Source organism: Pleurodeles waltl, chromosome 10, assembly GCF_031143425.1.
Source record: "Pleurodeles waltl isolate 20211129_DDA chromosome 10, aPleWal1.hap1.20221129, whole genome shotgun sequence".
Lineage (NCBI taxonomy): Eukaryota > Metazoa > Chordata > Amphibia > Caudata > Salamandridae > Pleurodeles > Pleurodeles waltl.
Genome location: NC_090449.1, coordinates 856549977 through 856567212, shown reverse-complemented (window position 1 = coordinate 856567212; position 17236 = coordinate 856549977). Strand labels below are relative to the sequence as shown.

The following is a 17236-nucleotide window of genomic DNA, read 5'->3' as shown; positions in this document are numbered from 1 at the left end:
GGTCTGCCAAGGATGTTTTTGAGAAGAGTGGTGAGTTTGGCATGTTTCCAGCTGTCTAGGAATGTGACTGTCTTGAGGGAGAAGATGATGATGATGATGAAGTGAGTGCAGCACAGATTGTGACTGTTTCCAGGCTGTAGATATTGGTGGGGTAGAGGTCTCTAGGCACCCCTGAGTGGACTGTCTTCATTATTGCTGCGGTGTCCTCAATGGATAGAGGGTCCCATGCTATCAGTACTTCAAGCTTGGTTCATGAGGTTAGGAGTCTGGGAAGGTTGATTGGGGGGGACGAGAGAAGTGCCCGGGGTTCAAATTTGCTGTAGCTGTAGGTAAGACAAATACCTGGAGATTGTGGAATTTTCAACCTTTAATACAGGTATGGTAGGACAGTCCACTATGTTCACAAGGTCTAGCATAAGCCTATGCCATAATCAGTCTGAAACAAAATTGCATGCTGCAGTGGGAACTTTACTCTACACTAGCAACTGTAATAGGTGCAGCCTGTATTAACCATCAAGGCATGATCTGTTGCCTCACAACATCGGTTTCCAAATCTACAAAAATTAGCTTTTGAATTTAGGGACAAAATATGGAATGTATGTATTGAGTTGTGACTCAATTTAGTCCTCCTACATTTTTTTTTTTTTTGCTTTTGAATCACCCATTTCTTTTAAATCACATCTATAAGCGAAACTCACTCAACGAGTCTGACTCAGTGTAAGCGTTGGCAAAATGGTTATGACTGCTAATCATCACTGCCTGACTTTTAAAATAGGGTCTGCTGTTGCCCAGCTGGTGTAAGAGTCTCTGGGTAGGGTATATGTGATTCCATGTACACATACACGTGCAGTCTGAGCAAATAGGACTAACCTCTAATACAGGTAGGCTGCCACAGATGGGACCCGTAATAAATTGCTTCTGGCCTATGTAAACCTTCTGTAACAGTGCTTTTCTGTATTTGCACCTCATGTAAAGCTGCACCAAAATAACAATCCTGCACTGGCTAGACTTAGAGGGAAATTTAACGTGGGCTTCCCTACAACAACAAAAAACAAAATGGAAGTATAATATCAATTTTGACATGCTGTTTTTACACCCTCCTTTATTTTAGGTTTTGATCCTAATTATCTAAGTCAGCCCCTTAGTAGATTCAGGCATTTGGAAGTGATTAAAAAAATTCCATGGCAAGAGACATGATAAGGCAGAATCCGTATAGGTTCATTACATTCACGCTCACTGGCAAGCATGAGCATGCCCATCTGCAGAGAAACAAAGGGAGGCAGCCAGACCTCTGACATCACTCACAGAAAAAGATGCCAGACCAAGGAGATATACCAGGTGCACCGACAGAGGAGCAGGTCTTTGGTCCTGCACAGCCAACCTGCTGAAGGAAGGCAGATGGGTGGCGGAACTGCAGGACCACCATCAAATTGGCCATTGTGAGACAAAAGGGCAGACTTTGAGCTTTCACTTAGAGGGAGAGCAGTAAAAAAAAGAAAATAAAAAAAAGAAAAGCAGCTCCAGAAACATTAACACATTTTAGAAGCCACAAACAGACCACCACCAGGCGCAAAATCAAAACACTGCAAACTCAATCTAATCTTCCTTCGTGGAAAGGCTTCTGGCAGTGGTGGCAGGTCTAAAGATCCTATTACAGCGCTTCAAGGTTTGCACTTTATGCCGCAGGGAAGAACAAGAAATGGGACTAAAGAGGCTGGTGGCACTCCTGGAGGAACAGAACCCCCGGGAATGCAACAAGCACACTTATCACTCCCAACCCTTTTAATTACCCTGCAACCTCAGGGAAGGCCAGGGCAATGGCCAAGGACTCTACTTTAGTGCGACTAATGAGAGAGTCAGAAACACAGGTGCAGTGCAATGCAGTTTGGTGTGGGGTGGTGTACTTCCCCCTCCGGCCTTCCTACTGCCAAGTCTGGGATTGAACAAGGGGCCCACAGTGGCGGGTTTCCGGACTGCACAGATGTAAGGTAGGCAGGAAAAAAGCAGTGCCTGGCTCTCCTGCCAACAGTAAAGGAGCCAATCAGGAAAGATCCGGCCTGGCCACATAGGCTTTCATGTTGCCCTGAAAAGATCCAGTATGGCTGCTTCAAACAAGGGGCAGGGCCACAAGTTAGGAAAAAAAGAAAAACCTATGAACTCGTTTTGCTGTTAAACAAGGGATGAAAACAAAAAAAAGCTGTGAGGCATCAAAGCAAGTGACTTAAGAGGTGCAGCTGAGGAGCAGGCTCGCCCCATATAAAAAAAAAAAAAAAAAAAGCATATTCAAGTGGTTACCTCACAAGGCAAAGGTAACACCAGGTGAGTGCTGCTGGTTCAGGGGGCTAACAGGAGTGCAGCTGCCCCTTAGAACCTGTCAGAACCATTTTCAGAGGGCCGGGTGGCACACAAAGAGTGGGCATAACCCTGGTGGTCAAGGCCTTTTACTCCAGTTGCTCCTAGGCCTGACCTACTATGGATCATGCTCAACTGGGCTAAGTATGCCTTCTGCACTTGACTCTCAGTGGTAGAAGTGGTCGAGCAGTTAAGGCTCCCCTGGCGGGATGTAAATACAGATCAGTAAACATGATTCATAACTGAGAGAGCAAACAGTACGATCACTATATCAATGTCCAGCCAAATTCTTGCTTTATAAGAAAAGTAGCATTTTATTTCTAACCCTATGCATGCAAAGAAGTACAACATTCAAACATTCTGAATCAACACAATCCACCCCTTGAGGTTGAGGCTCTAGTGTCAAGTGAATCCCTGTCCACCCTTGTTCGTGTAACATGTTTTGGGTTATTCCCCATTCACTGGTGGGTGCATCAGGGAATACAAACTATTAGGCCATATTCAAGTGTTCTCGCTTTGACTCTTTAGGAATTTAGTCAAAAGTGTCTATGGTGCAGCAGCACCATTAGCAGTGAGTCCCCGGGGCCCAACTGGCCCAATTCACGTCTAACCAGCTCTCACAGCACAGAAGATTTCAGTGATGCACTGCAAACGCAAGTCCCGCTCAGTTTGGAGAAGTTGGTCTGCTTGCGGCAGCACCCAGCAGCGCAGGTTCTCTACCCTGAGTAGTGCTGACGGAGATCTCTCAGATGTTGGGCCAGCTCCATGCTTCCAAGGACACATCAAGTTGATTTCACTCAGCAGAGGGGGAGAAATCCTTTCTTTAGCTCCTAACTGACACCAACGAGGATGTGACATCAGCCACTGCATCTCTGGCAGCCCTCCAAAGCAGTCAGGGGCAGTTCCCTCACAGTGCAGTTCAACCCACAGGATGTAGCCTCAGTCTCTCCTTCAGGCAGTGGCCCAAATCCTTTGGCAATGTTTGCACTGGCAGCCACTGCTGGCATAGGGGGCCTATGTGGTGCATGGTGAGAGAGTCACAACCTTGGCACTCCTTGAAATGGTACTTTATAGGTGGCCCTCTCTGGCTATGCAGTCATCGCAGCTGGGGGGTAAGGGCGTAACAAGACCCGCATAGCAGGCAACACGGTGGCCCTCTCCTGGCATACAGGAGTTGCTGAAAACTATCCTGCACATGAGAGGCCCAATCAGTGCACAAACAAATCCTCACACCCCACCCAGGCAGTCCTCGGGGTAGGGCTCCCTACTGGACCTTGCTCCGTCCGATGCTCTCTCTGTTCTCATAGGGGTCACTGGTCTTGGCAAGCAGGCAGGTGCAAGTGCTCCATGCTGCAGGGCAGGTGGTCTTGGTTTCCCTTGGTGATGTTACCTCTCCCAGCAGGGAGACTAGCAGGCCTTGACCCTCAGATCTGATCACAGACAGTGGTCTGGCTTTTTGGCAGATTATATTTTTGGAGACTTAACTTCCCCTTCTTATAGTCCTTTTACAGACATCAAATGTGATTTAGGGTCTAGGTTTTAGAACTTCTATGTAGGATTCTACTTGTTTTGAAATGGGCACTTTTCATCTTCCTCATGAAAGATGCCCGTCACAGCAGGCAGGACTCTAAAGCTGATCGGCCCACAACTTAATTAATTGGAGTGACTAGAGTTCACATTTGGATGTCACAGAGATATGTGCTTCAAAGCGTTAATACCAGACCACCTCAGCCCTACACTCCATGACTACCTTCCTGAGATGTGTCCAGCCCTTTTCCTTGTGATCGGTCACTGAGTCAAACAGCTGTCTTTTGAAATGTAAAGGGAGCCTATTCCTTTTCCCTCCAGTGTGTCCCCAGCCCAGCTCACAGGAATGCAGCAATCCCCAAATCTGTCTGGGGGGGGGATTTCTCTCCTACTCGTGTCTTCACCAGCCAGGCCTTTGCTTCCCAAAATGGAACCTAGGGTCCTCCATACCTGCACCCTTGCAGGCACATTTACTCAGTGTACACTCACAGCACACATACTGCCCAGCACTAATACCTCTATGGACTGTACCCTTGCATGTAAACATGCATTTAGCACACATACTCAGTCTGCATGCACTGTTCAGCACTGGAGATTTTATATCTTTAACCAGGATGTGTTTTTTTAAAACACACACACTGCCAGGACACAACAATTCATCCTTGATGTATTGTACTCCATGCAAGCACATATTCGCCCAGCACGTACTTTGCCTGCGCATGCACTGCACATTACTATATCGCTCATGTTAAGTATTCACTCATGCATACAGAAAACCAGTAAATATACTAACCACACCTGTACTGCACATTACTGTTCTCTTCCCAGAAACGCATACAACCAACGCAGAGTTAATACTCTGGTGCTCCGCAGTACTCCACAGCTACCTGATGTAGGCTAACTGTTAGTGAGGTACACAGCAGCTTAACTTTTTAAAAGGTGACAGAGCCTGTAGGCCTCACTCCAGTGACACAGGGAAAAAAGGTGCTGTCCACTACTCCTGATCACTACATAGTGTGCTGCCACCACCACGCTCATGCTGCTTAACTCCTGCTGAAGGCGGTAGACATTCAACCACTATAAGGATAGGGCTTTGGGCGCTCCTACCGGACCAAGAAGACCGCTATCTGTGAGACAGGACTATTTCATGCCACACACGCATGATCCGTGTTCATCTATGCCAAAAATTCAACATTAGGGATCCAGACAACCGTACAGTTGGGCGCTCAGGATGGGGTTACACTTCCTTACAATGCAGAGGACCTTTCCGTACCAACAGAAGCATTAACTCAGGAAAGTCCCCCAGGTGCACAGAAGTGTGACTTGGGGAGATCTTTCTACAACTTCAAGTACTCCCAGAGGTGAGACTTAGTCCTACAGCTGTGGGGTGCAGGGCCTTTGTTGCACATAATGGCTGTTATGGTTTTAGGTTTCAGGGAATGCTTTGGCACATAAAGCTAGAGGTGCCTCTTGTGCACAGGATGGGGAGTGGGGAGGCACACAGTGCATTTATGGAGTTACCTGATCTATGGGACATTCCTTTAGGGTGCACCCCTGTTGGTTGTGAGGTCATTAAGAATGCTTTGCCATAGGCATTTCTATCTGCCATTCTGTATATTCATTTGGAAATCTGTATATACTATTTACAAGTGAGTGTAGTAAAGTACTTTTCTATTTAAAGGAGGTAGCACTGCCTGGACATGGATTTATTAAGTGTTATTTGTTGCGTTGCTGAGTGCAGAGTCTCTAGCCCACAGCACCTCCCTGGAGTAAGTATTGGACTGCACTGCCTCACTACCCTGTGAGTCAAGTGCTAAAAAGGGTATTTGCCTCCCAATTAACGGCTTCACAGAACTGAGCAGCAGGACACCAGTTGCACCCAATTCCAGTCCTTGCAATTGGAGCTAGTCCCCTAATCTGACCTGGAACTCTCGGAGATAGATTCCAGAATAGGGTCATCTTAGTGGTCACTGATAGAAACAATTAATCAACTTAGAAGGTAGGAGCCATAACCTATGCAGCAGAAGTGTTACAGACACATACAGCAAGGTGTGTCTCCGACAGTCAGCAGTGATGTCAAGAACTGTATGTGGCTTGTGAGACATTGTACTTGGAAGACAGACTGGCATTGTTAAAACAAATCTAGCTCTCCTTGAAAGATGTAGATAATACAATTGCCACAATAACCTGAGGTTATGAGGTTTAGAAAAAAAAGCTAACCTACTTCCTTGGGAACAAGCTAAAATAAAAGGTTAAGAGAAACAAAAACAAACCAAATAAGAAAAACAAGTGTAAAAAAAATGGGATATTCCTGCTCTTTTGCCACGTCCTACTGGCCTAAATCCTTGCTTAGCGCCGACACCTAAAAGTATGCATACGGTCTACCACTGCAGCTGCTTAAAGTGGCCAAGGTCTTACTGTCCGAAGACAACATTGCTTCGTTCCCAGGTTTGCGGCACAGGCTAATGTGGGGAGGGGCACTAACTAAAGGGGCCAAATCGTAATTGGTGGATGAGAAAAATAACATTCATTAAAAGGCTGTGTTCAATTTTCTCTGGGATATCTTCAAGGAGATGGTCACATTTCGATTGTCTTTTCACTGAGGATGGTATTACACATGGTGCCCAATAAAAGATTCTAACGGGTCAATCCCAAATACATTTGGTACACATTGTAGGACAAGAGAGGAATGCCCCTTATCTACACTCTGCATAACAAAAAACGTATCTTAATCGATAATAATGACTGTCAAGAAATATGTTCAGGATAGCAGTGTATGTATCAAAAATTCAATGGAATAAGATGAGAGTGGGGAAAACTCAGGGCCTGATTTAGAGTTTGGCGGAGGGGTTACTCCGTCACAAAGGTGATGGATATCCTGTCCACAGTAATATAAATCCCAACATATCCTATGGGACTTATATTTCTGCGGATGGGATATCAGTCCCCTCTGCCAAACTCCAAATCAGGCCTTGTCTTTGTTGTTGTGTGCTACATGGCCTAATAGCCAGTGGGCGGTTGAACTGACACATTATGTAAGTGGAACAATATTGAGCAAGTGCGTTCACATTTTTCCATTATATTAGTGACTTGACGAAGCACGTCTGTATTAATGGAAGCCTATTGAATTAACTCCAATAGGACAAACTAATCTAGTCATAATGGCTATCCTTCCTAGGATGCAATATTTATATGGATCCCTTCCACATAAGACTGTAGCATTTTTTTTGTTACTGTTTAACTGAATCCACAATACCATTCAGCATTTGCATTTATGATTTTCAGTTTTACCCCTGGTTCATACTGGGAAGAAAAAAAAAAAAAAAAAACATGAGGGTCTCCTCTCTCAGTTACTGTATATTTTCTTTCCAATTAACCAACTTTTGTTGTCGCTGACAGTGATCAAGGTTACCTCACAAACATATTGGGCCATATTCATATAAGAAAAATAGTAAATCTGCATTAGCAGGTTTACCTCTAAGAGCAGGCGGAAGGTTACTACTTTTGGGAATTCACAAACATTCACAGAAATACTACTTAAAAGCTGCACCAGGCATGAGTTTGAAGGTGTGCTTTTGGGAATGTCATGACTAGTCCCACAGGTTCCAATTCTTTCTCTGAAGAGTTTGCCATAGCAGGGACGTCCACATGGGTAAAAACAAGAAACCCGTGCAAATGCAAACACTTTCTTTTTCCTTTTTCCCTTTGGATAAAGGACTTGTTCTACAGTCTCCTAAAATGTGGTGGGTGAGATGAACCTCTTCCAAGCCCGGAAGGAGAGTTACTCATGATGTAAACCTTCAGCCATTTCTTGTGTGCAAAGGGATGGAGAAGAGTTTGGAAATCCACAAAATGCACGTTTGTGGGCATTACTAGATTCCCAAAATAAGCTATACCTTTGAACACCCTCTTGCCACCCAGAGTGGGTCTTCTCCACATCTATGAAGAAATTTGCACTAGCAAATGGATTTACACTTGCAAAGGATCCCTCCGTGAATTCCTTGCAGGTGTAATAAAGTAAATTTGATTGTAAATTATGCTTATTACCAAATTTACCTTTGTGAATATGCCCCATTATACTTGTATGGTAGAAGCATTTAAAGAGTTGAGAGATCATATTTGATGTTATTAAATGTTTAAATATTTTGAGGGGCTATGTGTGGTTTGGGGAACTAAAGCATCCTGAAGACTTTAATCTTAGCACTTGCAGTAACTGGACAGCAAAAAAAATATTAAAATAACAGCAAAGTCTTTGAGGAAAATTACTGTAAGTTAGAACACAAATGAAAAACATAATTTGCAACAAGCCAATAATGCTGCAAGTACCATTTTAGCATATTTGGTTTTATTAATCAAAAAGCAGCAATGTATAGAGCTAGAGTCAATACATAAACAACTGCCTTTTTAGGTTGTTATTTTGAAATTCTAGCCTCTCATTCACATTCTTCAACCTGAACACTAAGTCCCTTTTCTTTGCTACTAATTTTGCCCACTTCTCTTATCACTTCTATGTCGGGGATACTCTGCTATATCTGAACTCTTCTCGCAAAGATCTTGAGTTTTTGGCCAGACTTTAGGGACTTCAAGCATAGTTGCATTGCCTAAGTAATACTGAGATCCTCCTGGTATCACTATATAACTGCTGTCTCCCGAGTCAAACAAGATTTATCTTGCTGTTGAGCTCGAACACTTCAACAGTGGAGGGTTCATGGGCTTCTGCGTGGACAAAAAAAAAGCAACACTGCAAGTATATATCAAGGGAGCACAATGTCAACTCACACTCTTCTGTGGAATCACTTCTTTTGTCCCAGATCCCGATTTTAAGTGATTTATCAAATCACTCATGCTGTTTAGAACAGACTAAGGCAACACCAAAAGCACAGGTATTTCCAAATTGCTTTAATCTCCACTAAGCAGCAGCCCAGGCAGGCTACTGGAACATGACATTCAACATCTCACCTGTTCTGGTCTCTACAAAGTGCATCCCTTTAGCAGTGAGAAGAATCTATAAACCAGTCTGTGTTACACATAGAGCTTTATGCCCCAAACCCTGAATATTCAACTCACCCTGTGCCATTGTGAAGTCACCAATTGGGTCTTGCCTGTGCTATGTAAAACAGGTAATAAACAAAACAAATACTGTACTTTTTCTAAACACAGAAGAATATTCACTAAACAAAAAAGTGCTTACCTGTCTGCTAGCATCTTTTGGCCCCAACTGAAGGTCCCACGCAGAAATGACATTGAATCCTTTCACAACTGAGCAATCAGGAAACAGTGACGCCAGATATTCAGCATTTGATTCAGGGTACTGGTCAAGTCTCATATTGTTACTCACATCTATTAATATTTTCCCAACAAGCAGATGTTTAACGTCCCATAGCGAAGTATAGTTTTCTCTGTGTATAGCAACAAATATAATGTTCGATTTTGTCACAGCGTCTTCATGATGAGTTACATCAACCACATGAGGAAAAAAATCTGAGGCACGTTTAGGGTCTCTGCTTCCAAGTACAATGTGGTATCCACATCGAATCAGTCTAATGGACAATGATTTGGCAAAGTCTCCACTTCCTAATATGCCGATGGTCATCTTTTTGGTCCCCTTTATGCCATTGACAGTGTTTGGCAAGAATGGTTTGTCAAGGTTGTAAGGACTTCCCATCATAGAGATTGATTCCATGGTTCCTATCATAATTTCAAAGAGTATGAAAAGAGAGAAAACAATTACTTCATTGTAAACAATGTAGATTACTGTAATTGCTGAAACCTATCTAGTCAGTCGGTGGATTGACCAAGTTACAGTATAGCTCTAGAGCACTGAAATATTCATGCCAGCACTGGAAAACGCAAAGCAAGGCTACATGCTATTGAGTGTACAAATCAGGACCAGACAATCAAGGTAGTCTGGATCAAATTATGCCATATTTCAATGAAACTGAATTCCCACATTGGTTATAAAGGGAATAAAATGACTACTGTACTAATGTTCAACCATTAAACCAGTGGCAAGAGTACCAAATGTTAAAGCTGACCTTTCCTTCCTGACTTCTGTCCCTCAGTACACAACTAGCACGGTCATACAGTAATAACATTCTTTATTAATCACCTAAGTAATTTGTCCTGCAAAATCCACAAGCGCATCATAAGGTCATACCATAGCAAGAAAACAATATATTTGCTACTGAAGATTTTCCTCTGTGAAAATCACATCCTGTTAAGATCCACACTTGTTTAAATCACACCATTAGATAGAGATCTGTAAGATCATTCACAAAATACTTTACGGACTCCAAAATTACAGCATTACAGTAAAGCAGACTATAGCCAATCTACACTGTTCAAAGAAGCTCCCAGTAGAAACGCTGTTTAAGCCAGGTGTCTCCAACCAGATGCTGAGCTATCAGTAGCTTTCGGACACTTTTACAGTAGCTCGCAGGCTTGAGTTCATTTTTAAATAAGTACATGGCCACTTTTTTCTTTTAAAGATAAGTGAAGGCTGTGTTTTCTTTCCAGTATTATCATCAGGCTGCAGATGGCAGAGCCAGATAATGAGCAGGGCTAATGTCAGATTTATGGGCCACGCTGGGGCACAGAGGTGTAGAACTGAAGTAATGAAGTATTTAACTCTTAAATAAAAGTTCTTGTTTGAAGCTTAAGAACATAATGCTGTTTTTGAAAGTTTTAAACAGGAGAAAATTTAAATGAAAAGTTGCCTTAATGATTAACCCATCATTTCAATTTTCTCCCATTTCAAAGTATCACACTGACAAGCAGCAGGCTTTCTGCTCCCAGTGGCCAGTAGACACTGCGCCATATTTATAACTGTAAAATCGTTTTTTTTTTTTGTTTTTTTTTTAAATGGAGAAATTTACAGTGAAGACATTTTTTTCTATGAAAAGTTAAGTCTTAATGTCTTTCTACCCTTTCAATTAAGGCAAAGTTTTACGATGCATGATTCTTCATTTAAAATGTCTCCCATTTAAACAAATGCATTTTTCTTTTATAAATATGCACAATTTCTGCAGACCACTTGGAGCAAGATGCCTGGTGTTTGTAAACATGACACTTACAAATGGGAGAGCATTTAAATGATGAGTTTTATAAAAAAAACACAAACAAAGTTAACTCTTCAGTTTAATTTCCTCAACAGTGCCATATTTATAAGTGAAGAAATACAGCCATTATTTTAAGTGAAAGAGAATTAAAGTGCAGAAAAATGTTCAATATTCTGAACATTTTTGCAGATCATTTATCTGCACTTAAAATTTCTCTTTAAATTGATGCGTTAGATGGGACTATCTGTTCGCCCTACCCCAGCGCTATGGGTTTGGTCCATGCTTCACTATCTACTTCCGTCTACTGTATACTAACCTGATGATGCAGGTGCTGGCTGGGGGTGGGACCGTCTCCACCTGGTTCTACGTCCGGCAGGGAACTCGCCAGGACTGTCCCCAGGTCCCCATTCTATCTGAGCTTGCCATTGGTGGCCTGGGTGTGGGTGGACGCTTTGCCCTGGGGCTTTCAGTGGTATGAGGAGATATGTGGTAAGATATCCCTTTATGCGGAAGCCTCCTGTTATTTCTGGATACCCCATAAGAGACAAGGCTGCATGCCATCCAGAAACTGCAGACATTTGGGACATACTTCGGATTTCGCATGAATGAGGCCAAGTCGAATATCTACCTGACAGACTCTTGCCCCCATTCTGCACCCTGCGGTGCTGGACTGAGAATACCCCCAAACTGATTCAAATATTATGGAGTCTTCATTGTAATGGACAGGGCCAATGCTTATGAACTTAATTTAAACTCCATTGTCCAGAAGCTGACAAGAGGCATGAAATTTAGGCCCACCCTTTCGCTATCCCTAATGGGGCCCTCTGCCATTTTTAAAATGGTAGCCTACCTAAACTCTGGTTTCAGCTCCAGAAATTTCCATACCTGACTGGCCGTCCTTTCTTCATGAAAGTTAACGCCCTGTAGCAGTCCTTGCTCTTGGGTGGGTGGATGGACCCGGAGGCTCTCTCTAGAAAAATGTTGTCAACCAGTGTTCACCGGGGGACTGGCCACTCTGGACATGCTTCTTTATTTTCAGATGGCCCACCTTCTCATCCTGAATAATTGGTGGTATGCTGGATTTGATGACCAAACATATGCCTCAGAGGGATGGGTCATGGGTTGCACGAACCTGCCTCACTTGTTGTTCGGAGGTACACTCCCAGATAGGCTACCACTGACACTGTGTTGAAGGCGTGGACTGATGTACTCTGGAATATGTGGTGAGCTTCCAAACTTATGCTGGAGACCCCGCTTTCGTGGGGATCCAGCTCCCACAGGTGGCAGCTCTTGGTGGGTTTTTCCACCGGGGACACCATTGGAACGTCAACATTAAGGTACGTCTTACAAGAGGGGCTCATGAAATCCTTTGCAGACTTAAAAATGGAAAATGACCTCCACTGATCCCAGTTCTTCCTCTTCCTCCAAAACCAGCACATACTTCAACCTTATTTACAACATATACCTTATGGGTGTTCGGAACTTGCCGGATTGTATGTCAGGGGTGCAGGAGGCATGGGAGTCTGACTTGGGCTTCTTAGTTGACAAAGATTGGATAGAGGCGCTGGTGGCCCTGTATGAGGCAGCAATCGTCCCACAGTTTCAACAGATACAGTTCAAATTGTACCACAGAACATATCTCACATGAACGCGACTCTGCATAATGGGCCTGATCCCCTTAGTTCGATGCTTATGCTGCGATGACCCAAAGAGTGACATACTAAATACTTTCTGGCAGTGTCCCACCCTCACGACATACTGAACCTATGCCTTGGCCACTGTGGGAGAGGTGCTGGATGACCTGCACCCAGAGAACCAAAACTGATATTACTGCATTCAACGTAAGGCATTGAGAGGAACGGATATCACAAAACTTTGCTATGGGTGGGATTAGCGGTAGCAAAAAAGGAACATTCCCCAGGTATGAAGTCGGAATCGGCTCCATCCGTTAATAAATGGGCCAAATGCATGGCCCACTGTATGGCCATGGAGAGACCGATGTATCAAACATGAGGATGCCCAAAAAAACACCTAAAGATTTGAAAGAAGGTGGCTGACTTTAGCGGCATTACCCAGCAGCCCTGCTTGGCCCGCATTGAACCCTACACGGACACTCACAAACACAAAGGACGGGAAGCAGCTAAAGGTCACGTTTACACTGTTCTGTAGACCTTTCAAATGGGAGTGGGGATAAAGGTTCCAGCCTTGAACACTATCAATGTGCAGTATGGTATCATGTGATGTTTTATAAGATTTAGAATGTTTGATATGTTTTTCATGTGGGATGATCAAGATGCTCTGAAGATCATAAAAAAAAAATAAAAAAAAGATTTACAAAAAAAATGGTTGCAGGTTTGTGTTATACATGTAACAGTGCCACATATGGCGAAAGGTATACCCTTTGCCACAAGTACACACGGGATATAGCATCTCAGTCATCCGTACATATATAACCCATTCACAAGCACACATGTTCATACATCCCCAAATACCACACTTTAACTGACGCACACGTCAGCCCTGCCATAGTGACCCTAGTTAAAGTATCTTTTTCAAACCATAGTATCTGGCTCTATGGACATTAGACCTAAGATCCATTAAGCTGGGCATAGGAGCATCTGGTAACAATATGCAAGGTGCTTCTCTCTACAGAAAAAGATGGGGAGCCCAGGTTTAGGCATTTGTCTATTATATAAGGGAACATCTATCAATAGAAGGAGTGTGGCATTTAATAAAATATCTACTTGTCCATGGGACAGGTTGCTTAATAAATATACTTGTCCAGTAAAAAATTCTACTTGTCCCTTTGGTGCCATGTCGTACAGCGACAAATTACGGCTGCAATCTCAATATGTAAGAGCTCTGATACTAGCCTATTGATTATGTCAGGGCTAATGCTATAATAGGGCTTGAATACTAGCAAGTTCCTTATTTTACCACCTTTCCACAGATCTACCAACTGGGTCTGGAGTTAGCAGTAAGCAATAGTTCCAGGGTTGGTATACCCTATTAAGTCTGTGCAAACCTACTAACCTGCCTAATTTAAGGGTTTTCACCAGCTCTTCTCAAACCTTTTCCTAAATGAGAAAGGTTGCAAATTTAATCCTAACAAGGGCAGAAGTAAAAGGGTTGGGAAAAAAGGTGGTTAGGGGCAAAGTGAACTTGTAAAAGCTCAACAGATTTCCACATGATCAAATCTACACATGCATTATGCTCATGCTAAAATACAGTTCACAAATATTTTCAAGGAATACGATTTCCTGGTCTACTTCTGTAAATTCTTCGGAATTAATGAAATATGTAAATCTGAACTAAAGCAAAGACATGTATGTTTGTATTTTAGTATTTATAAAGCGCATTCCGGACATGGCATCGAAGCGCTGAGTATGAGAAGAGTAAGTGTCAAAAGAAAACCAAAAAAGAACTGGGAGGGTAAAAGCGGCAACTGGGGAAAGAGCCATGTATACCAAGAGTGCACATTTGTGACTTTCTTTAAGAATTGGGCACTTATTTATGTATGGCATTAACCAAGACCTTTTGCCACTATTCCCCAAAAAATGTGAAGATCAAGACTGCCTCTACTATATTCCTCTTAAGAAACCATTCAAACCGACAGCCCTTGTTCCCAAAAAGGCATCTTCATTCTAAAGATCTTCCTATTCTACCATCAGTAATTCTGTAGACCACAAGGTGTTCACTATGTGCCATCTGTATACATTAACAAAGTGTATTTGTGACTTGAAACCAACAGAGGATAGGCATACTTGTTAGGTTTATTGTGTGATGCAAATCTGCTACATAAAGATTAACTAGACATGGTTCAAGGACACAGCAATTCTTCAGACCATTAGTGAACAGAATTTTGCCACGCAAGTCTTGGTTAGAGCATTTTGCAATCAGACTCCTCTGCTAGGGTGAAGTTCAATAAAAGGTTTCACAATCCTTTATCAACGTCACAACAGTGCAGCATATTCAGCATCTGTCCCTACCAATACAGGTAAAGGGAAAGGGGAAATGTATACGCATTCTCCCTTCTGAAATATTTTTTAGTCAAAGATGGTGGTACCCATTCCTGACCAAACATTAAACATAGGTGCATGTATCACACCTGATACTACAGGACGTTTCGTTTGCCAAATATTCTAGATGTCATAACCATATATTCGAAACAAAGCCAAACATCTCCTTGTTTCTTAAGATCTGGCTATGCTGTTCCATCTCAGACAGCTACGCAGTTTCAAGTCTTTGTTCATCATAAGACAAGACTCAAGTCAAAGGCCCAATGTTTTTGTCCAGAGGTCTTTAGCTAGTGCAGGGAAGGCACCATAGCCTCTTCCTTCCTGATACTCGTGTTCACAACCAATACTGTATCAAAGCTATGGCACCTTTTCCTTCTCCACTAGAGGTGCGTAGGAAGCTGGCCTTTTATGTGATATGTGAATACCATGTAAAAGGTCCAGGGGTTCCCAAGTGAGTGAACAGGGCTTGCTATGCAATCCCAAAGTACTCTATTTAAGGGGTAGTGTGGTCAAGCAGCCATAGGCTTAACGCAGAGGAGGACAAGACATCTACAGATATACACAATAGTTAATAAATGAGATACACGACTCAAGAAAAGATCCATACCAATTTATAAAAATAGCAAGTATCTTTATATATGTTTAGGCATTAGAGAAAAATCACTCAGGCAAGTACGTTTTTACACAGGAATACTTTTCACTTTAAAAAGTGGACATTGCAATTTCTGAGTTCTGCAATGTTATCCTTGGGAGGAAAAATAAGTTCTGCAATCAGGCAGTGACTTATGTGACCAATCTGTGAGACTTAAGGTGAGTATTGGGTAAGGGTCAGGACCACACCAACAGGTCACTCCGGTGGCACTGGGGCAGCCGGGTGCAGAGGCGTACTACAGCGTCAGGTGCCCAGTGTATTTTAATGGAGATCAGTCTCCGTGGTAAAAAGCTGCAGGATCTGGTTAGGAGGCTAGTCAAGGACAATCAACAGATAGGCTACAAAAGTGGGGTGCTGGGGACGTAGGTGCACCTTTGGTCCTCTTCTCCACAGGTCAGGGGCGACGGTTGCAGAGGTGTCGTTTGGTGTCAGGTTTCTTTGTCCTTAAGCACTTGCGGTTGAGGGGTTCTGTGGTCTGAGGCTTCAGGTGTCATTGGGGAGTGCAGGAGGGGTGAAACCTCAGTGTACTGGAGCTCAGGAGAGCTGGGGGACTTCATTGGACACGAAGGGCCCACTTCAACTCGGGCTGGAGGCGACGGTTGCAGTGCTTGTTTCAGGTATCCGGTTTCTCTCACCATAGAGGCTGCGGGGGAGGGGGCGTGTGGGGAGAGGCTGTAGGTGATTTCGGGGAACCCAGGAGGGGTGAAACCACTATGGACACAGACTCTCGGAAGCCGGGGAACCGTGTTGGCGCTGGTGGTCCACTTCACCTTAGGTCTGAGACAGCGGGTGCAGTGGTGACTTCAGTTCTTGGGTGCTACAGAGTACCTTCTTTCTGTTCACAGGAGGTCTTGACTCTTTATTGAAGGTGGCAGTACTCCTGGGTTTCTGGAGTCAAAGCTGCAGGATGAGTCGACTTTGGTGCAGATTTTGACGAGGGATGCAGACAGGCCGGTGGGGTTGGTACCAGGTCAGCGGCTTCTTTTCTCCCCTTCTATTGTTGTGGCTCTTCGCTGTCCTTGGTCTTCTCAGATCATCATGATCTGCTTCTCTGGGGCCAGGGGTTCCCCTAAATACTGAATTTAGGGTTGTTAGGTGTATGTAGGGTAGTAGCCAATGAACTACCGACCCTTGGGGTCACTACGCCTCCTATATGACCACTGCTTGTGGGAACTGGATATAACCCTGTCCCAGAAATCCTAAGTATGCCATCACTAAGATGGCTACTTCTGGAAAATCGTGTCCACCTCGCAGTAGTCCATCGTAGGTGTGGTACTAGCCTGGGGTTGGCAAGCCTACCTGACTAGCTAATTTTCCCACCTGTCCAGGTGCCTAATGGGCTCTGGACATGGGGGGTGCTTCCTCTCCTGTAAGGGTAGCCAGATTTGCATTTCAAAGGTGGCAGCCCTTCGAGGCTTGCCGCCTTAGTTAGGCTAATCAGCAGATCATCCTGTGAGAGGAGGTGTTAAACCCTCTTCCCGGACAGGCTTTTGTTTTGGATCTTTTGAGAGCAGAGGGCTCTCACCCTAGGGGTCCAGAATAGTGTATCGGGTGGCAAGCTGGCAGAAACAGGTCTGTGAGCACATCAGAAGCTGGTAAGGTTTCAGGGGGGCACCTCTTAAGTGCCC

General features: G+C 43.7%; 1 protein-coding gene across 3 annotated transcripts in view; it reads right to left on the bottom strand.

Annotated features, from left to right (window-relative positions):
• Positions 1 to 17236, bottom strand: part of STEAP2 (STEAP2 metalloreductase) — a 155683-nt gene that overhangs the window by 131559 nt on the left and 6888 nt on the right. For all 3 annotated transcript variants that reach the window (XR_011199182.1, XM_069211557.1, XM_069211559.1), the window contains exon 2: positions 9071 to 9567. Coding sequence is in view for 2 of the 3 variants with exons in the window: in XM_069211557.1 (XP_069067658.1) it covers positions 9071 to 9567 (497 nt within the window). In the remaining variant the exon portion in view is untranslated. The remainder of the gene's footprint in view (positions 1 to 9070; positions 9568 to 17236) is intronic.